The sequence below is a fragment of the Crinia signifera genome, chromosome 1 (genome assembly GCF_055691185.1).
Source record: "Crinia signifera chromosome 1, ASM5569118v1, whole genome shotgun sequence".
Classification (NCBI taxonomy): domain Eukaryota; kingdom Metazoa; phylum Chordata; class Amphibia; order Anura; family Myobatrachidae; genus Crinia; species Crinia signifera.
In genome coordinates, this window is record NC_139217.1 from 365,542,841 (window position 1) to 365,565,791 (window position 22,951).

Consider the following 22,951-nt stretch of genomic DNA (forward strand, 5'->3'; position numbering starts at 1 on the left):
CGCCTCGTCCTTCTACACTACCACAGTTAATGACTGTGCTGCAGGAGAAATGGCACAATATCCCACTATGTGTGCTACACGAACTTGTGGAAAGTTTACCACGACGAGTAGCTGCTACTATTTCTGCAAAAGGTGGACCTACCCCCTATTGATTGTAAATAAACGCATGGTTTCCATTGACATGTGGTGTCCAATGTCTTTCTTCCATATAGTATATATATATATATATATATATATATATATATATATATATATATATATATATATATATATAAAGATGCTGGATAACCGGCACTCCTAGATGCTGTGCTGGATATAAATTGCCCCGGGGCCTTCCTGACACGGAAGGTGCGTGTATACGGGGAAATAGAGAGGCGGCACTCGGAGACGGTAGTAAACCCCCTAAGGTGGTTTAATGTGACGTACAGCAACGTTTCGGGGCTACGCCCCTTTCTCAAGCAGATTCAAACAAGAAGTGATATAGATATATGTATATATATACAGTATATATATCAACACACGAGGTAACACAGTTATTGGTTAATCTATAAGGATAGATTTACTAAAGGTTCTAAGAATGAAAAATGGTGCAACTAGATTCTAGGTATCATTTGCTACAAAAATATAAGCAGAATATGATTGGTTGCTATAGGCTGCATTCAAAGCATACCTGTTAAACTGCAAAATTCTGGAATCAAGAAAACAGGTCCAGAAGGTAATCCTGCTTTTATCTTCTTGGGATTGTGGATAACAGCAGGCTGCTTTAAGTCCGTAATTTCTTTGTTATATTGCTATAATAAACAAAACCAAAAACACACAAGCAAATTTTATACAAGTATAAAGATTAATTGAAGAATATTTAAAAATAGTAAATATGAAAATAAAAACATCCCAAACACCACCAACTTATTACATTTCGTTTTATTTAGGCATTGAAGATTACATCCAGTACCATATCCCTAGTTCTAAAGATTTATTTGAAAATCCATCAGGGTGGATTCAATTGCAGCAGGGGTCCCCAAGCCATAATGTAAACCAGTTTAACAAAGGGCTAGAATCACCAAGAAAGTGAAGGAGCCAGCGAACCCATACATAGCTTTGCATTCGGCGGTGCGGCATTTAACCTGCCCGCTTTGCTCCTAACATACACGTAGCCCAGCAAGCAGGTCTGAATACTGAATACTGGTTTTCTTCTTGCGATAGTCTCTGCCCGGAGGGTGTCTGATTTGGGAGCACTTACGTTTTCAATTTTCAACCTCGATTGGGGTTAGACCTTTGGACACAGCCGGATCAACTTCACACCAACAAGGAGATTGTAGTTCTGCCCTTTCTGGATTCTAATTACTCTCCAGGGGAGGTGTCTTTGGATGTGGGCTGGGCATTTTGTATATATGTAAATTGCTGTCAAGAATTAAGTGTGCCCCGCAGACCAATGCAGGCAGCCGGGTAGCACATTTCTCGTGGCACAGCAGACCACCGCGTCCGGCACACTAGTGTGCCACAGCACAGCAGTTGGGAACCGCTGCTCTATGGGTTTCGTAAGCGTGGACAGCACGTCCACGTAAGCGTGGACAGCACCAGGCTTCAGCCTGGTCAGGTAAGTCCTGGAGGGGGGGACCCGTTTATTGAGGGGATCCCCACTCCCCCAGGGACCCTGGCAAGGCTGACTAGTCAGTAGGGATGAAGGCTTTGGCCGCATTACCCTGCTGGCTGGTTTGGCCTGGGGCTGGTTCTTTAAATACGGGGGACCCCTAGTCATTTTGTCCCCCGTATTTTGGGAACCAGCCCCGGACCTGGTTTTAAAAAAAAAAATCGGGGAACCCATATATGCCGGGTTTCCTGAATTTTTATTACCAGCTCCGGCTCTTTCAGCCTGATGCTGGTTACGGCCGTGGGGGGGACCCCACGCCGTTTTTTTTTTTTTTTTTTTTTTTCATTTATTTATTTTTCAAATTTTTTTACACATTGCAGCCTGCACGGATCTAACTGATCCGTGCAGACTGGGTATATCGTATTAATGGACGTTTATACGGCCCGCTAATACGAATCATTATGCCATCGGATAATACGAATCATTATGCCATTATGCCATCGGATAATACGAATCAGTCAAATACGACTGATTAGTAAATTATCCTCCGGAATACGAGTGAAAATATGACTACACCAGTCTTATTAATTCGTATTAAGAATACGAATAAAATTTTTTGTATTCGTATTCATAGTAAATTTCCCCCATAACCTCTACACTTTTTTAAACTTAATCAAGTCATGTTTGTAACTTTGTATCTGCGTGTTAAGCTTATAGCACCAATTTGTATCCACACCAGACATTAGACCATCCTTATGCAGCACTTCAAAACTGGCAATTTTCTGGTTAATATATATATATATATATATATCACCCCCTGACGAAGTCCTTCTGTGTGACGAAACTAGTTGGGTGTTACTTCTATGGTCCGACGTTGGAGACGTCCTTCTTCCACCTGTGTTCCAGCCGGCGTTCCCCTCTGGTCCTGTGCGAGTGGTGCGGTGTCTTGGTCTGAGGTCTCTGCGGCTGAAGCTGAGCAGCGGTGATCCCCCACAGGAGTATCCGGGCTGTGATGGTGTTATGATCTGGCTGGCAAGCATTATACTTTTAACCCCTGTGTACGTGAGCTTTATTTGATCAGTAAAATTCTGTTACTTTGTGCTCATTGGTGCGTCTTTTCTACTCTTTTTGCAAGATTCCCCATGTCTGGATCTATGGCACGATCCTAAAGAAAAAGACTGCACACACTGGGATTTGATGTGGAATTATTGCCACTTAACACTGAGGACTTTTTGCGCTGGGTATATTCTTTGTTTATATATATATAAAGGAAGGTGGAGCACCCACCGAAACAGGCTGTCGGGTATCAGGGCTCTATGGCTGGTCGCAGGTCTCCTTGGTGGAGCCATACTAGATAAGTTATACCTGGACCCTTTTGCATACTTTGTTTGCCAATATGATGCCATGTGTCTATTTTTTGATTCACCTGCTTTGATGCTGAATACACTGTTTTAAAAATTTACTCAGCTGGTGTGCGGATTTCATTTGTTTTACCTGAAGGTAAAATCCCCCTATATACAATGATTATGTGACCCTGCACCCTATTGGTTTGACTGGAACAGTGTGCGGTTTTTCCGGGATCTATATATATATATATATATATATATATATATATATATATATATAAATAAAAAGGATTTGTAATCGGCACTCCAAGGGAGAGTATGCAATAGCTGCCTTTTTATATATTCTGCCTTTGAAAAATAAATTGAAAATCATACTGTTCGGTAGTAGTCCATGAAGCTGATTTCACTGCCATCTGATTTCTTAAATGTTTGCTCTGGAGTAAAATCCCAGTTGAAATCATCAATGCGATAGGTGCGATTATTGTACCTATTATAAAACAATAAAAAATGTCAATGTATTCTATGGTAAAATATTTTCAAATGTACTTAAAATAATTAAGCATGGCAAAATTCATGACAAACAGATGAATACCTGCTTATCCTACCCATGGCTGCTATTAGACATGGTTTGTTTGCCATGAATACAGTGCCCACAAACCAAACGGATTGCATAAATTTACAGTTAAATGCAATCTCGTGAGTGCAACCAGTTCACGATATGGATGACCTGGGACACTTCTGTAACATAATAAAATAAACTTCTCTGCAATTGTATAATTCTTTTTTTTTTTACACAGAAACAATTCATTAAGAACACGTGACCGTATTTACATGCAATCTTTACATGTTTTCATGTTGTTTATAATGTAAGATACCTAAATGTAGAAAATGAAAATCAAATATGCCAGTGTCTTCTATGACCACATTGTCAAATATTTTATGACTTTAAAACAAACTTGGGTACTTGTGTAGTTTCACGGCGGCACTTACCAGCAGATTGTATGCAAATTGGATGCGATATATGCATACGATGCGATCCGCAATGTGATTTAGCACACCCCCACTATCCACGTCAGCCCAAAGCGTGGCGAGTGCAGCGAGGCCTGGGAGGGGACGCGGTACGTGTCCTCCCGACCTGTTCATACCCCCACTATCCACTTGATTTAGTAATGTGTGACGAGTGCAGCAAGCCACCGAGCCCGAAGCGTGGCGAGGGCACGCTGAAAACGAGCCTGAAGCGTGGCGAGCTCCGCAAGGGGAAGTGAAACACACGTCAAGTAATCCGTGTCCGCTCGCCACGCTTCGCGCTCGTATTCCGCTGGGTTCGCCACACTTTATAAATAAAACTCCACACCGAAATGGATAGTGGGGGTATGAACAGGTTGGGAGGATGCGTACCGCGTCCCCTCGAGGGGCTCTAGCTGCGCTCACCGCGCTTCGGGCTGACGTGGATAGTAGAGGTGTGCTAAATCGCATCGTGGATCGAATCGTATGCAAATATTGCATGTGATTTACATGCGATTTGCATACGATGCGATCCGCAGAGAAGTGCCGCCGTGAAACTACACAGATAGCCAAACTTGTAATTTGGTGTAGGATACAGGCCTATGGTAGATATATTAAGCATTGTTCCTGTTATTTGTTTTCTGTGGGTTTCCAGCAGTTCTGTCATTGGCATATTTACAAGAGGTGCCTGATATTGAAATCTGCTGCAAACCCATCCAATTAATAGACATAACACTTACAGGCAAGTTGGTGTGAAGCACTGATCACTATGCTCCATGCAGGCTTTGTTGTTTTAAAATATATAAGGGGTAACCTACCCAGGACCAATGAGCATAGACTTATACTGAACAATAGGTTGGAATGACATCAGACCTTCCTATTTTCCAATAACCAGCACAAGGCTTAAAGCAAACAAGACGCAAACTGGTCAGCCGTGAGCTGGAGATCCTGAGAAAGGTGATATAGTTTGTAGTGGTGGATTCTGACTCGGGACACCACCGTTAGCTGTATTTAGCAAGAAAGCACTCACCTTTATCTGGTTGACTCGCCAAGCTGCGAAACGCCACCCACATGCCCCCCCCCCCCCCCCCCCTCGCACACTGTGTTCCCTTGCATGTGTGTAAATGTATGTTTAGCAAAACTATCCATTTGCAGCTTGTATGTGGGGAGGAAATAATTTGATGGCTGCAGACCATCGACCGACTTCTACTGTGCTCACAGGTGTAAGACACCTCTCTGATGTCTTACATCTACAAGCTGACATCCTTTGGGCATTGAAATGCTGGGCATTCCCATAGGAGCAGCCTGTCGGCACCACCCCATGCCCGCACTGCTAGGTGTGAACGAGACAGTGAACAGGCAGTTCGCCGTGCTGGCTCGCAGCAAACGGCTGCACGTGCGCATAAATGCACATGCGCAGTCGCTTACCGACGCTCCCCTGCAGGAACACGCAGGGGAGCGTGAAGACCAAAATAAGGTCCATAGTCTATATACTTCTGAAGATTCAGTAATTATTAAGAAATGCATCATCAATCATAGACAACCAGATGTAAGAATATACTTGAATTGCTGGTGATCTCATAAAGTACACATTGTATTTTGTTGCAGTGTTTGAAGCTTACTTGGTAAGAACGATTTGACCAATCAGTTCTTTACTGCACTCATTATGAAAGTTATGTGGTCCAACTCTTGAGTACAAGTTGTACATTACATCCAGAACAGTTTCACTACGGAGAACTTTATGGCTGACATCAATGCAAAGCATAATATTAGTCTCATACTGCAATATGGAAGTGGTGAAGCCTGGCCAAATTGTTAAACTGTAGAGAGAAAAACAAAAAAAATTATTAATACATAAGGTAGTTTAAATACAAAATAATATTCATAAAACAGATGAGTGCTCAAACATGTAGCCTCAATACGACATGCAGTCGGAAAAGCCTGGAGTGACCTTCCAGTTCCTGAACTCTAAAGGCCCATACACACTGGGCTATTTTGAGCTGAAAGTCGCTCAAAACAGTAGGTTTGAGCAGCTTTCAGCTCAAAGCTGCCCAGTGTGTATGGCCTGGCGATGAGTGGTGAGCGCTGCTGCGTGCTCCCGCGACATCGCCGGGAAAGCCATTCATCAGTATGTATGGGCTTTGGATGTATTAAAGTTTTATAATTATTGAGTGTCAGTGTGTTTGACTATTTTTATTATTATATTTTTATCATATTTTTATTACTGTGGAACTACAAGTGCCAGCGGGCCTTTAATGCCCCGCATGCTGGGACTTGTGGTTGCAGGGGAGGCTTGCTGGGACCCATAGTTCCACAGTAGGGGGTTATTCTAGTTCATTCTTTCTGACAAAATCCTTCTTAGATGGACAAAACCATGTGCACTGCGGGTGGGGCAGATGTAACTTGTGCAGAGAGAATTAGATTTGGGTGGGGTTTTTCTTCAAAGTGAGATCTATATTGCAGTGTAAAATAAAGCAGTCAGTATTTTCCCTGCACAGAAACAAAATAACTCACCCAAATCTAATTCTATCTGCACGTTACATCTGCCCCCTGCAGTGCACATGGTTTTGTCCATCTAAGAAGGATTTTGTCAGAAAGAATGAACTAGAATAAACCCCTAAAAGACAATAGTTTTTATTCTATTTTTTTTTTTTTTTACACTGAAATCAGCTCGATGCCCACCGTCCAGGGGCATCAAGGACATCATGTCAAGTCAGGTAAGTCTTAGAGGGACTCCCCCAGGGCCCCTGGCCAGGCTGACTGGTCAGTAGAGTTAATGTTTTGGCCGCGGGACCTTATCTAATAAGTGTCCCCCGGCTGTGACATTACTCTGCTGGCTGGTTTGGCCTGGGGCTGGTTCTTAAAATACGGGGGACCCCTAGTCATTTTGTCCCCCGTATTTTGGGAACCAGCCCCGGACCTGTTTTTTTTTTTTTAAATCGGGGAACCCCTATTTGTCGGGTTTCCTGATTTTTTATTACCGGCCCCGGCTCTTTCAGCCTGGTGCTGGTTACAGCTGTGGGGGGGACCCCACGCCGTTTTTTTTTTCTTATTTTTTTTTACACTCTGCAGCCTGCACGGATCTGACTGATCCGGGCAGACTGCCTGTAGGAATTTGTATTAGCGGCCGTATATACGGCCATTAATACGAATTAATATGACATTGGAGGATTACAAAGCAGTCATATTTGACTGCTTTGTAAATTCCCCTCCGGAACACGACTTTGCATACGACGTATGCAGTCGTATTTCATTCGTATAAAGAATATGAATAAAAATTTTTGTATTCGTATTCTTAGTAAATGTCCCCCAAAGTGTCAAAAGTGTAGCTATGAACCTTGCTCAGATCTAGACCACAGTGTAGGGCACGCATATCCAACGTTGGCCCTCCAGATGTTGTGAAACTACACATCCCAGCATGCTTTGCAATAGTTGTAGCATTCTCTAATAGCAAAACTATGGCAAAGCATGCTGGGATGTGTAGTTTCACAACATCTGGAGGGCCAACGTTGGACATGCCTGGTGTAAGGTATACCGGTGAAGATGAACAGTATAATTTTGTTTAAAAAAGCATAAATAACTTAAATATCCCTGTGTTGACAAAGTCATAGTGAAAAATTATTCCAATGGGTGCAGTGAAAGTTCAAGCCCCTGGCAGGGGGTTTGCATGAGAGTTTCTCTGTCCCGATATTATTTCTCTGGTAATGTGCGTCGACCAACCTGTCAGAATGTGTGTTGGATATGTCTTCATCTATGCTTTAGTAGTCGACCTGGTAAATTTCTTACTTTTAATTAAGCCAGGAGGGGGGAAATTGCTTTTCAGAAAAAGCAGTATAGTGACAAGTTCTCATTCAAGCCATTCGGGATAATGTGTTAAGCCGATGAATCCACCTTGCTTCAAGTTGCAGAAGCTTCTTCCCTCAATCTCCACCCCGTAGTTCAGCAGATACCTGATCGATAATCTTGTATCTGAGCGTCGCAAGGCCATGCCTGGCACTATTGAAGTGCCTAGCAACTGGTTGGTCTTACGCTTTTCCATCCAGTGCGCTTTTCCATCCAGTGCTTAGTTTAGGTATGGTTAGTTTAGTAATGTAATTTTTTACAGGTACTGTAGATCTTTAAGATTTCTACTTCTGGAGAAGCTGGTCAGGATTGACGTCTTCGAGGCAAACGGGAGTTCTTTGTCAGCTGCCAGTATTTTCCACAGTTCTTTGGCCACATGTACGTTAAGATCAGATTGTTGGTAATATTGTTGTACAAAAGGGATCCTATCTTTGGTGGAGTCCTTTTTTGCAACTTTGGACAGAAATCTCTCTCTGGGTATTACAAGGGCTTTGTGCTTTGCTGTGAGTTCTTTTGGCCATAGCCTCTCTGCAGGAAATGTTGAAGCATGTTCTCCATTTCAATTTGTGTTGATTTTCAGAAATCCTATGTATTCTGCAGAACTGTGAGAACATCCAGGAAGTGCACCGTTGTGGGGCTTATGTCAAAGGTAAACTTGATCGTGTAACCTCTGGCATTGATGTCCGTGATGAGATCTATTAGACTTTGTTCGATACCTTGCCAAAGAAGAAAGAGGACATCTATATCTCATCAGCCAAACTGCATTATCTTTGAAGACCTTTTGCGAGAAGAGCATGTTTTCCTCAATAAGGAACATGTATGCGTTTGCGAAAGCTGGGGCCACACAAGACCCCATCGCACAGCCCATGCGTTGTAGGAACCATTTATCGTCAAACCTAAAATAATTGCATTAGAGGGTGAGTTTCAGTAATGTGAGGAAAAAGTCTATGTGGGGGCCAGCATAGTTGTCAGATCTCCTGATGAGGGTTTTAATGTCCTTGACTTGCTCAGCGAATTTCTGGATGATATAATCGGTCTGCCCGGCGTTCGTGTCGGGGTTTTTGTGCATTTTCGGCATGTTATATAAGATCAGGGCCACAGGGTGTACGTTGGATAAATTGAGGATTAGCTCCTCCGTGATGTATTTCATTTGTCCCCCTTCCTTTAGGATTGTGTCCAATTATTTTTTATATGTCAAGGTTGGGTCATGCTGCAGGGATTCATAAACAGTGTCGTCGTTCAGTTGGAGGAAAATATCTTCTTTATAGTAGTCCAAGTCAAGAACCACAACACCACCTCCTTAATCTGCCTTTCTGATCACGATAGGGGATGAAAGGTAGATTTGTTTTTATACAGCGTTGAATATCACTGTTGGTAGCCAGTTGGTAAGCAGGATTCTTAGGGGGGGGTATTCAATCTGGGGGTCGCGGCTGTCGAGCTGGCTGGACAGCTGTGACCCAGTCCCATTCTCGGTCAGCTCGACTGAGAACAAGCAGGCGGGATTCAATGTCCTGCCTGCCGCGGGGTGAGAAGGGGGAACACGACGCTGATACTAACAGAAACGCCTGACTGACTATGCTAACTATGTAATCTCCGGCTAGCCACAAACGGGCGGGAACAATACACTACGCTGCCTACACTAGCCGCGGGAACACTACACCTATTCTGACAGGGATGCTATGCTAACTATGCAACGGGCGTCATTATAATACACAAGTACCCTAATACATTTTAGATAATATAATTAAAGGTTATAATTTATAATCTTTAGTGGCCCCAAGCTATTACTTGTCTCACACACTTACACTTTGGGTGGAACTCTATTATCTGTGACAATTGGCTTGAGGAGGGCTATTCAATTATCCAATATACGCTTGCTGCAATATAACTGTGATTTTGTTTTGCCTGTCACACCCAAAACCATAACACAGTGGGCGGTATTCAATGTGAATACCGGCGGCGTGCAGCGAATCCTGTTTAGGATTCGCTGCACATTCGCCACTGGTCGCCGCGGTATTCAACGAGTCAGGGGCTCGCTGCCCCTTACCGGCGAATATGAGCTCCTGCGGCGAACGCCGCAGGGAGCCTGAGGACGGTGGCAGGCAGGGAGATGGAAGTCTCCCTGCCTGCCCCAGAGCGTATGTGGGGGGGGGGGGGGAGGTGGGCTCCCCGGGTGCCAGGCAGCACAGGCTGCCCCCCGGGGGTGCCAGCAGGGGACCGGGTATATTCACTACACCCGATCATGCATATGTAACGATCGGGTGCAGTGAATATATGAATATCTAATGAGCGGCTCGGCTCCGGCGCCCCCTGCTGGCTGGTCAGTGTAAAAAAAAAAAAATATATATATATATATATTTTTTTTTTTTATTAAATATATATTTTAGCATGCTCCTCCCCAGAATAAAATTCCTGATTTTTTGACACCAAATGTAAAAAACAAAACACTTTATTTTAAAAGTTCACATTCCACTTCACCATAAAAAGATAGCGATTGCTACTCGGTGAATCATGGCGAAAAAAACCTTGAAATGTATTCGCCATCTGGTCATTGAATAGGGTGATTCACCGTTTTTGTCAAAAATTCGCCTTACAGCACAAAATCGCCAAAAAAACCTGGTGAATCAGCCTCATTGAATACCGCCCAGAGAGTGCGACTCCTCTCCGTTTCCCTAGAGTGCAGGATGGTTGCGTGTGCTCTCCTATGAGACCCGCCACGCCGGCACAGGCACCAGTAGGCGGGAACCTGTATTAGTCGATATTTGTATATTGTATGTCAAGGCCACGGGGTACAGCATATAGAAAAACAAGCCAGTGATATCGTCATGATCTAACTCACCCCACTACCGTGGAAGCAGATTATGAATCATACCCAGGAATCAATAACAAGATGATGTAACAGCTGCCGTTTGGTAGCCGTGCTCCCGGGTGTGGTATGGGACTCCGACAGTCGGGATCCCGACAGTCATTATCCCGACTGCCCGGAGTCAGACAGCATGGCGAGTGCAAAAAAGCCCCTTGCGGGCACGGTGGCTCGCTACGCGAGCCACCTATTCTATTCTCCCTCTACGGGGGGTCGTGAACCAGCACCTGTCTGTGGTGAGCACGGATCTGACTACAGTTATTTTTTCTTACACCCCATGTCTTCTACCCCCATTATGTTATGCAACTCTGCCATGTCTTGCATCCTTGACCAACTTATTTGGGCCCTGCCGGTGTCAGGATTGCGGGTGCTAGTGGCTGTGCACCTAATATGGACCCAATCAATGTCCTATACTCCCTCTATGTTATGAGACTTTGCCATATGTTGCTTCCATGATCCAATTTGTGTAGTGGCCGGACCACTTTTTGGGCCCCTGGCAGGGTCGGGATTGGGGGTTTAGGTGGCCATGAACCTAATCTGAACCCAATCAATGTCCTCTATGTTATGCAACTTTGCCATATCTTGCTTACCTGAACTACTTTGTGTAGTGGATCCCCCAATGGTGTGCTAGGGGTGTTTTATCCCTACAGTATATTTTCTCTGTACCAGGTTTGGTGTAAATTGATCAAGGCATTCCAAAGTTGTGCTGAATGTGCTTTCCTGACCCACTTTGTTTACTAGCCGGACTCCTGTTTGGGCCCCAAGGACATCCACAGCCTAGAGGTGTCTCATGTGTGCACCAGGTTTGGTATAAATTGCTCCAAACATTCCAGAGTTATGTTGGAACATACATTAGCACACATACATCCATATACATATATATTTATTATTAAAAAGCCCATCAAAATGACAGCTTATTCCCTATCTGCTCCTATCTCCAATCTCTGTCTGCAGAGCTCCCTCTGTCCATATCCAGGTCACTGGCGGTACTTCACCTCAAAAAGGAGAAGAGGAATTGGTCTTTTATATATAGTGATGATTTTTTTTTACACAAAACTACTTTGGGTAAAAAGTTTTCTAAGCATAAAAAATGGCAGACTGGATGGGCCATGTGGCATATCTGCCATTGAATACCACTGTAAATATAATAAAGAAAATATAACACAATATGTAAATTTAATATCATTAACTTACTTGTGATTTCTGATTTCGATAGGATCACTAGGGTTGTAATAATTTCGTCCAATTTGTTTCATGCTCATCATCTTAAGAAGCCTGCAAGCAACAGAAGATGTGCAATTAGAAAAACAGTTAAAATTGTTCACAAGTCAATTAAGCACATTCCATGTTTCCTTTTAAAGTGCACTGTATTTGAAAGATTTATGATCTTACCCTGTTAAATTCTTTTCATAGAGATCCATAGGGGACACAGGATTTAACAATGGATATAGGTCCTAATTCAGGATGGCTTGGTCAGCAGCTAAATTCACTGCTTACCGAGAGCTGAAACGTCGCCCACGTGAACAGTATCATGCGAGGGGATGTTCGCTAACACATCCCCTCGCGTGGGGCCACTAGCAGGAGAAATCATTTGATGGTAGCCAACCATTGGACGATTTCACCTGCCTTCAGAAATAAAAGTCAGTCTGAACTGACATTTTTTACATCCACATATCGCTGAATTAATGTGACGTCACCCACCCGCCTGGAGAAGGCCTCAGTCTGCCCACGTTCTCAGGCGATTGCCCAGTATTTTCATTGCGACGCTGCTCCAGCCTCATTTCTGCCCCCGTCCCTCCCCGCAACCAACAGCCTGGCGAGCTTGTATCTCACCAAAGCCGTTCAGTGCCGGGGTTTGCCAAGCGCACAAATGCGCATGCGTAAACCCCTACCATCGAGGCAAGGGCCAAATCCGGATCACTACAAATGACACAGCCCGAGAGCCTTCTTTCACTCTCCTTGCGGGGTCCCTGTTAGCTCTGATTTGCCCACGCCACATGTGCTGCAGAGCTTCTGCAGCTGTGGGGAAGGCATTCCAGCTTTCATGCTGTCTCGTACAGGTAATGGAGTGTCGGCTGCCACTGCAATGCCCTAGGTGGAGGTATAGGCATGGCAATGAGTGGGAGTCTACTGTTTGCTCTCTATCCCTTACTATATATATACAGATAGCTTGAACAGGCGGCACTCACCAGACTTGATAAATTTGTAAAAAGCCTTTATTAATCCAACGGCATTTTGGGTTTCCCCGTTCTCAAGGACATACTTGAGAACGGGGAAACCCGAAACGCCGTTAGATTAATAAAAAGTCTGGTGAGGGCCGCCTTTTCAAGCTATCTGTCTGTACTGGTGCTTTTTACTATTGGAAGGCTACCCGAGCAAGTATTTGGACTGTTATAGTTGAGTGCCGGGCCTCCCCCTGCTTGTGTATATATATATATATATATATATATATATATATATATGGACCCCACCTATCAAGTTTACAGGTGCATTCATTACCCACTGACACATTTTAAAAGATTCACAGGTGGAGCTAATTATTTCATTTATGATTCTGTGAGGAGACCTGTAAAACTTGCACTGTTGGAAGATCGAGAACCAGTAGACTACGACACTTACAAATGACACCAGTGAGGACTGGTTATCCAAATTGAAAAATCAAACAGAAAAATACAAAGTTGAATTAGTAAGGTTCAAGATTTTTTTTTTTTATTAAAGTGAGAGCTGAAAAAGCAGAGCATCGTGTATATCGGTGGCTTCAGGCAGTTAACCAGAACCCAAGACTGGGCCCTAATCGAGATAGAGGATAGGGTAATGTCATTGGCCCTCAGTTTTGTCCCTACATAACAATATAATGGTTCCCGGAACAAGGATGAGAACTATAAATTACAATGCAAGATACGCCTGAAAGAACACTTTGGGAATAAAGATGAACACTCACACAAGTGGATATGAACATCAACAAGAAACTAAATATACCCAGCATGTATGACCCTTACTCCAATAAAAACATTTGCTAGGATGTTGGATAAAGCAGGGCAGGAGAGCAAAGCAACTTGACTAAAGAGGAACATCTAGCTCTAAAGAGTCTAGGAGATCGTAATGATATCATAGTCCGATGTTTGCAACTTATACACATGCATAAGGCATGACCAGGGTTTGTTAGCAACCAAGCTGATAACTGGAAATACCAAGGTCCCTCTATAGATGTGTTTCTGAAACTTCTGGAATTTACTCTCACACACAACAATTTTTAGCATGATGGCCGCTTTTCTAATCAGAGAGCTGGGTGTGCAATGGGATCATGCGCAGCTCCGTGTATGCAAATGCATACATGTGTAAAAGTGAACAAATTTTTTTTTCCGCTCAACCCGGTGTGTTTTTAGGTCCGATATATAGTTGACATCTTGATTTTGTGGACAGGCACCAGGACAGAGTTGATTGAGGTATTAGAGACCCAAAACACATCTTCAGGCCCTATCAATTTTACATATCTGATTAGAGAAACAGAGGTCCATTTTTGGGATGTAAGGATCTCGGTGGTAGATGGCCAATTACACACTACCTTGTTTGAGAAGAGCACTGACCGTAATTCCCTGCTACACCATTCTAGTGCACATCCGGTGACGACAATTTCAGGATTGCCTTATGCACAATTTTTGCGGGTGTGCAGGATAAATAGCAATGCAACTACACGTGACAAACAGTTAAATTAAATGATGGTTAGATTTCTCCAAATGGGATACATGAAATATGAAAAACAGAGATGGGAGGACCTACTAAATAAGAAAGTAGGAAAGAACCAACGGGATGTAATGCCCGGGGTTACACAATACACTAATAAGAGCCCACAAATAGTTCCTAAGGTAAAACAATTGTGGCCCTTAATTACAACGGATCCTGACTTAAAATGCCTAAAAAGTGCCAGGTTATTACCGAATTACATGTCCTAAAAATAGCTTTAACGCAAAGTAAGAACTTACCGTTCGAATCCCTTTCTCTGATATGGTCCTGGTGACACAGCTCAACACTGGGATGTAGGAGGGTCCGAAGGAGCCAGGCACCTATCCTAAAGCTTTAGAGGGTAGGCTCCTCCCCTACTGCATCCTGGACTCTTCAGTTCAATCTTACAAAGCCACTGGAATACATTAACTCAGTACAAACGCCTGCACATATTATATGCACATTTTATAACAAAACTGTTAACTTTAACCATTTTAACATGAACATCATGAAACTTCTGGCATACTTACTGAGCGTAAGGGAGGGATCGCTGTGTCACCAGGACCATATCAGAGAAAGGGATTCGAACGGTAAGTTCTTACAAAAATCCCTTTTTCTCTTTCAATGGTCCTGGTGACACAGCTCAACACTGGGACGTTCCAGAGCCGGTCCTTTGGGTGGGTACGCTCAGGTCTGCAGCTCTCAGCACTGCTCGCCCGAATGATGCGTCCTCCGACACGAACTCATGGAATCTATAGAATTTGGCAAAGGTATGAACAGATGACCAAGTGGCAGCCCTGCAAACCTGCTCGGCTGTTGCCCCATGTCGAACCGCCCAAGAGGTGGCAACTGACCTGGTGGTATGCGCATTTATTCTGGCCGGTACAGGCCTTCCCACTTTGGTATATGCAAAAGCTATCACAGATCGCAACCACCTAGCAATAGTCTGCTTAGATGCAGGCCAACCAATTTTGTGTATGTCATACAACACCAACAAAGTGTCAGTCTTTCTGACACTCTTTACTCTGTCCACATAGATGCGTAAAGCACGCACAACATCCAAACTCTTCAACTTGTCCCTTTTCTTAGAACCCTCTGGGGGTTGAAACACAGGTAGAATAATCTCCTGATTTAAATGGAAGGCAGAGACCACCTTCGGTAAAAACTAAGGCACTGTCCGAAGGACTGCCCTATCGTCATGAAAAATTAAGAAAAGAGATCTGCATGACAAAGCTCCTAACTCTGACACCCTCTTAGCTGATGCCACTGCTAACAAGAACACCAGCTTCCATGTGAGAAACTTAAGGTCCGCCGACCTCAAAGGTTCAAAGGGTGCCTTCTGAAGGCATTCCAAAACCAGTGACAAGTCCCAAGGCGCTACTGGTTGTTTGTATGGAGGTTTCAACCTAGATACCCCCTGTAAAAATGTCTGAATTTCCGGTAAAATGGCTATCCTTTTCTGGAAATAGATGGACAAGGCCGAAATCTGCACCTTCAATGACTGAAGGCTTAGGCCCGATGAGAAACCATCTAAGAATTCCATCATTTTTGATAATTTAAAATGAGATTTGTGTGACTTCTGTCTCTCACACCATCGAATGTAAGTTTTCCATACTCTATAATAATTTGCCGAGGATACAGATTTCCTGGCTTTAATCATAGTCTGAACCACTGCGTCAGAAAAACCTTTTCTTTTCAAAATGGCGGTTTCAATAGCCAGGCCGTCAAAATTAATCGAGCTGAATCCAGGTGATTGAATGGACCTTGTCCTAGAAGGTCTGGCCTCAGAGGTAGACGCCATGAGTCCACAGACAACCTCTGAAGCCTCGAGTACCAGGACCTCCTTGGCCAATCTGGGGCCACTAAGATCACCGGAACCTTCTGCCCTTGTATTTTCTTTAAAAGTCTCGCCAGCATTGGTACTGGTGGAAAAACATAAAGGAGATTCCCCTCCCAGGGGATAGTCATGGCATGCACTGCCTCCGCTAGTGGATCCCTCGTTCTGGCATAAAACCTGGGTACTTGATGGTTGAACCTGGATGCCATCAGGTCCACATCCGGAGTTCCCCACTTCAAGGTGATCTGCTGAAACACCTGAGGGTGTAAGCTCCATTCCCCTTCCTTGAGCTCCTCCCTGCTCAGGAAGTCGGCTTCTATATTCTCCACTCCTGGTATGAATATAGCTGACACAGCTGGAACATTCTGTTCCGCCCATAGAAAGATTCTGGACACCTCCCACATGGCTAATTTGCTGCGTGTACCTCCCTGGTGATTCAGATACGCCACAGCTGTGGCATTGTCGGTCTGAATCCTTAAAGGGAGGTTCAGTAACCTGTCTCCCGCCAAGGAAATCACTTTCCAGACAGCTCTCAGCTCCAAGATGTTGATCGGTAGAGCTGATTCCTCTGCAGTCCACAAGCCCTGCAGCCTGAGGTCCAAGACTACTGCCCCCCAGCCCCTGAGGCTGGCGTCGGTAGTCACTACCAGCCAGTTCCAGGTCTGCAATGACCGACCCCACTGAAGGGAATCCACTTCTGTCCACCATTTCAAGGAGTCTCGAGTGTCCGAAGACAGCACTATCAGCTCCGACTTCATGGTCTGTGTGTTTCCTGACCAAGCCGACAAAATGTTCCATTGGAACACCCGAGAGTGGAACCTGGCAAATTGAAGCGTCTCGAACGACGCCACCATTTTCCCCAGGAGCTCCTGGACTAATGCGACCAGATCCCTGGCCTTCACCTCCGGGAGAAATACCCGATGGAGATGGGTATCTAGGATGACTCCCAAGAATTGGAGCCTCTGTGATGGTACCAACTGAGATTTTTGCAAGTTTAAAATCCAGCCGTGAGCCTGTAAAAACCTGATGGCTTCCGCCAAGTGACTCTGAAGCATGGCTGCTGACTCTGCTTTGAACAGCAGGTTGTCCAAATAAGGTATCACTGTGATTACCCTGAGCCTCAGCACAGCCGCCATCACAGACATTATCTTTGTAAATACCCTTGGCGCGGTGGCTAGCCCAAAGGGTAACGCCCGGAATTGTAAATGCAGGTCTCCTATAGCAAACCTCAACAAGGTCTGATCTTCCGGGTGTATAGGGACATGCAGATATGCGTCCTTGACATCCATGGACGCCAAAAATTCTCCCTGGTCTAGGCTCAGGAGCACTGACCGTAGAGACTCCATTTTGAAATGGTCTACCCATAAATGAACATTTAGAGACTTCAAATTTAGTATCGGTCTGAAAGACCCGTCTGGTTTGGGTACCAGAAACAGAGTGGAGTAAAAGCCTTTCTTCCACTCTGCCCTGGGAACCGGGGTAACCACCCCCTTCTCTAATAGGGAATGAGCTGCTCGCACAAGAGCTGTACGAAGCCGCGCTTCTTTTGGCAAGGATGTGGGGATAAACCTTTTCTGAGGCAGACCTCTGAAAGGGATTTTGTAGCCCTGGGTTATAATGTCTAACACCCAGGCATCCTGGTCTAAAGAAGCCCATGCGTCCCTGAAATGTGAGAGACGCCCCCCCACCTTTATCACTGCCGGGCAAATCCCCTGACAGTCATGCGGAGGGTTTGTCCTCTCCTTTGGTGGCAGGCTTCTTGTGAATTGAGCCAAACTTGGACTTCGGGGTCTTGCCCCTAGAGGACTGAAACTTTCCCCTGAATGACTGTCCTCGAAAGGACGCACCACCTCTAGGGGAGGGCCGAAAGGACGGCCTGAAGGCAGAAAATCTGGATGTCTGCTTAGCCGTGGGGGCCGGCAGAAATGTACTTTTGCCGCCCGTGGCCTGTTTAATTATTTCCTCTAACTCTGATCCGAATAATAACTTTCCTTTGAAAGCTAAGGTTTCTAAAGCCTTTTTGGACTCATTGTCCGCTTCCCAGGCCTTAAGCCAGAGCACTCTCCTGGCATTAATAGACACTGTGGACACTCTGGTTGCCATCTTAAGTGCTTCCTCCTCTGCTTCCACCACATACTCTGCAGCTGCCTTAAGCTTCTCCGCCAGCAGCAATGTACCAGGGTCAGCCTGCAGCATAGTGCATAATTCACTAGCCCACTCAATCATGGCCTTAGAGACCCAGGCTGAAGCAATAAGAGGACGTAGGGTGAATCCCACCCCTTCAAACATAGCCTTGAGGTTACCCTCCAGCTTTTTATCCACAGGATCTTTAAAAGCTGCACCGCCCTGTACTGGTAATACAGTAGCCTTGGACAAACGTGCCACTGAAGCATCCACAACTGGCACTTTTTCCCAGAGCTTCGCATGAGACTCTGGCATGGGGTACAGACTAAGGAATCTCTTAGGCATTTGCAGCCTCTTATCAGGTGTTTTCCAAGCCCCTTCCAACAATTCCTGTAAACCTTCATCCGAAGGAAAGGTAACAGCCTCCTTACGCTGTCGCTTAAACACACCTTTAGTAGGAGTTTTATCCTCCACTGACAGTTTCAAAGCCTGTTTCACAGCTACAATAAGATCCTCTACTCCTGCAGAAGAGGTCTCAAAATCATCACCCTGATCCCAGGGGATGTCAGTATAAGCTCCCTCCTCCTCATCTACCAATGTAGGCAAAGCATAAGACCTTTTAGGGGTCCCTGCAACATCAACATCCATCTTGTCTAGTATCTCACTAAACCTGTTGATCCCCCTAGCAGTATCCTGCATCACCTGAATAAAGGCAGGATCTGCCTGGGTAAGAGGCAAGGAGCCAGAGGACTGCTGAGATGATGGCATAGGTCTCTGGGATTCTACCAAGACATCACTCTGTCTGTCCAGTAGCTGCACCAAAGCATTCACTGACCTGCCTAGGGCACTGGCCCACGCGGGTTCAATCTGCTCTGCCCTCTGAGGTTCACTCCCCATGGGTCTCACAGCAGCGCAGGTATTACATAAGCCCCCCTTGGCCATCTGCTCAGGGACAAATTTCTGTGTGCATACATTACACGCGCTCAGTGCAATAAGGGCTCCCTCCCCCAAAACCACAGCATTTTGCTCAGACATGATGAAAAGTGATCTATATATATATATATATATATATATATATATATATATATATATATATATATACAGTGCATACAATGTACCAGCGATTATACAGGGTTAATGCACTCAGTCACTTAGCTATCTGTTGGTTTCAGCTGGGTGGAAACTATGCCCAGGAAATCCAAACACTCTGCCAGGATCTGTAAGCCAGCTCAGCTCCGCTGCAAGCGTTCTGAAAGGCGCCAAACACAGAGTGAGGGAAGAGACCAAAGTCCCTGCTGCTGCGGGGTCCGTGACTTTTGGCTCCAACCACCCCCAGTCAGCCGCTCCCTTGGTAGGATTTCCTAGTTCCAGTATCTCCCCCTCGACTGGGGACCACTTGGAACATGCCTGTAACAACGCTGCTGTCCTCTCATATAGGAGCTCAGCGTGTAAGCTCCGCATAAAATGGCCGCCGCCATCACGGAGCGCCTGTCCCCCATGATCCTCACCTAAACGTGAAGCCGGTTTCAGGACACTCCGGAGCCCAGGCAGCTTCTTAAAAGAAGCTGTAAGCGCTGCACAGGGAGGCCAGACAGCGTCTCCCTTGTGCACAGTGAGCTGACAGGACGCGTTTCTGTCAGCTCCTGCTGTGCTAGCAGTGTGAGGATTCACTATGAGAATCCTCACACTGTGCCTACCTAGCTAGAGTACAATTAATAAAACAATAAAATTCCCCTAACTACTCTAATTCTTCAGCTGCTCCTGCAGCTCTTTAGAATAGCACCCACTCCAGTGGGCACCTAACACGAACTGAAGAGTCCAGGATGCAGTAGGGGAGGAGCCTACCCTCTAAAGCTTTAGGATAGGTGCCTGGCTCCTTCGGACCCTCCTACATCCCAGTGTTGAGCTGTGTCACCAGGACCATTGAAAGAGAAATGTTTTTTTAAATAAATATAATATATGGGGGCGTGGCCACAGCAGCGGCGAAGTAGGACGCAGGGTGACTGAGCTCCCAGGCCCCTAATCCTGTATAGCCCATCCTGAGTCCGACAACAGTGCTTAATTACCTCCTACCGTGGGACCCACCCTCCTGCCTCCAGCTGAGCCGCCCCACCCAGAGATTACAGGCTGCGACATCTCCTTGTGCCTCCTGAAGTCTGCGGCCTCCCTGCCCTGGAGCCGCTGCTGGAGCCTGCTGAACTGCAGTGGACTGGACGGCTGTGTGCACATTCTGTGCCCTGCGGAAGCTCCCCACTGCAGAATTGACCACCGGGGGTGAGCTGACTAGACCCTGCGACCTGATGCACTGCCCTCCTGCTGCTCTTCCTTGCTGTGGGCACCTGGGATGATCAGTGGGCGTGCTGCCCCAATATCCGACGCTGGTGCCTTTTGCCGGGTGACTTGGCGGTGGGGGGTCTGGTGGCTTTCCGGGGATTTAGCGGCGAGAGCTACATGCAACAAATCCTTCATGCCGTAAATGTCTCCAGTCAGTTATTGATTCATCATCCTTTATTTGGATTGGGGAGGGGGGGGGGGGGGTATAGAGTTAGCTGTTAGTTAGCTGGGTGGGGACAGTGTTTCGTGATCCAGGTATACCTAGATTGAGATTTATTTTGTTAGCAATAAGTAGGTTTATTTTGGGGTTTTTATTCTGTTAGTATTTAGCTGGGCATTGTTTTTTATTATTATTATTATTCTCTCCTAGTTTGATTTTGCTGCAATGTTTAGATATTCGTACCTATATATTGTCAGTATTCATTAGGTTATACTTCTGTCAATGTATAGTGTTTAGACATCATACGCTCTAATCTCTACAATATGCGCCCGAATGGCACCTTCGGGTTTGTGCTCTTTGACTATTCTATATGCAGAGTGTACAGATATTACTCCTTACATAGGCCAGTATTCAATGCCTCAGATTTGCCGTATTTGACAGCGAATCTGGCAATTTGTCGAGGTAACGGCGAATTTTCTCTCATAAAAAAAAAAATTCGCCCTATTCAATGGAGACAATTCGCTGAAAATGAACAGCGAATATCTGTCGATTCGCCGTGTGCGATTCACCGCAATTCGCCAGTGGTTTACAATGGGGGTTTTTAGTCAAATTCGCTGAGAGTGGATACAATTTTTTTTACACATTCGCCAGCAGGGGGCCAGGAGCCGTTCATTAATATTCATATATTCATTGCACTCTGGTCCCGATCATTACATATACAGGATCGGGACCAGTGAGTGCAGCGGCAACTATCCCAGTCCCCTGCCAGCTCTCGGGGGGCTCTTCCTGTGTCCCTGCCAGCCCTCCTTCACCCCCACAGTGTCCGGCACAGGCAGGCTTACATCTTTCTGCCTGCCTCCGTTCGCCGGCTCGGATAAAATTCGCCAGCAGGGGCAGCGAGCCCCTGCTGCATTGAATAGGGTGACAGGGAGGGCTGGCAGTGAATGCTGCAGCCATCTCCTGAACCCTGCGAATGTGCAGCGAATCCTTAACAGGATTCGCTGCACATGGAGAATAAAACCATTGAATACTCCCCAGAGACATACGATTCACCACAGGACTGTATGTCCTTTTGTGTATATCCTCCTGCGAGTGTTTGATACCTTATACCCATATTTGCATCGCTCATATCAATATGCCCATGTACTTTGGTTTTGTAATTATTAAAACTTTAATAAAATTTACTGAATTTAAAAAATATATATATATAATATATGATTGATGTCCATATTGTGTGAATAATTTACTGAGTAGGACTGCGCTTCTTAAAGTGATAGCTAAAATTTTTTGTCGTTGTCAGTCTCCATTCTCTGCAATTTAATGGTACACACCCTGTGTAAGAAGCAGCAATTCCTGCTCAGTTAAATATCTATTTATCTGTGTGAATAGGTTTTACCACGATTAGCGCTTCTATTGTGACCTTAGGGCCACTACTCCCATATGCTAAAAACAAGCTGGAGCCATAGACAAGGCTATTTCCACAACCTCTGATGCATACCCCCCCCTGGTACATATGGCACTAAGAGGCAGATGTGTTAAGCCCGGTAAAGAGATAAAGTAGGTTATAATGCACTAGCCAATCAGCTATGTTTGAAAAATGACAGGAGTTCATTGACTAGTGCGATACCACCTTCGACTTTATCTCCACTTTATCTCTTCTGCTCCTTGGGGCCAAATGTATTAAGACTTAACAAGTGATAAAATGGCAGCCAATCAGCTACGTCATTTATAGGCTGGGTTTAAAAATTCACAATTAGGGGCTGCACTGTTCAAATATAGAATACAAAACCATAAAAAAAAACAACAACAAAAAAAACACAAATACTAACCTTCGAAAAATAACGTTGTAAAATTGAAAACAAGTAGGTGACGTAGGTGGTAACTCATTTGTCAATGTGATTGTGATTTTCACATTCTCTCCATTGCGGGTTTGGCTGAACACCTCACTGACCTGAAACAAAAACAATATGATGCAAACTTAAAATAGTTTAATATGTTTTGCAGCCTAAAATTAATATACTATTAGCAACAATATTCCCCCCCCCCCCCCCCCCCCCCCAATTTTTTTTTATATATATATGTGTGTGTATATATATATATATATATATATATATATATATATATA

The 22,951-nt window shown here is 44.9% G+C and overlaps 1 protein-coding gene across 1 annotated transcript in view; it reads right to left on the reverse strand.

The window, feature by feature from the left end:
• Positions 1-22,951, reverse strand: part of PIWIL1 (piwi like RNA-mediated gene silencing 1) — a 227,032-nt gene that overhangs the window by 120,580 nt on the left and 83,501 nt on the right. The window contains exons 6-10 of the mRNA XM_083150480.1: positions 22,656-22,777; positions 11,843-11,923; positions 5,565-5,762; positions 3,313-3,424; positions 671-791 (exon numbers count right to left, since the gene is read on the reverse strand). Of these exons, the coding sequence (XP_083006606.1) occupies positions 671-791; positions 3,313-3,424; positions 5,565-5,762; positions 11,843-11,923; positions 22,656-22,777 (634 nt within the window). The remainder of the gene's footprint in view (positions 1-670; positions 792-3,312; positions 3,425-5,564; positions 5,763-11,842; positions 11,924-22,655; positions 22,778-22,951) is intronic.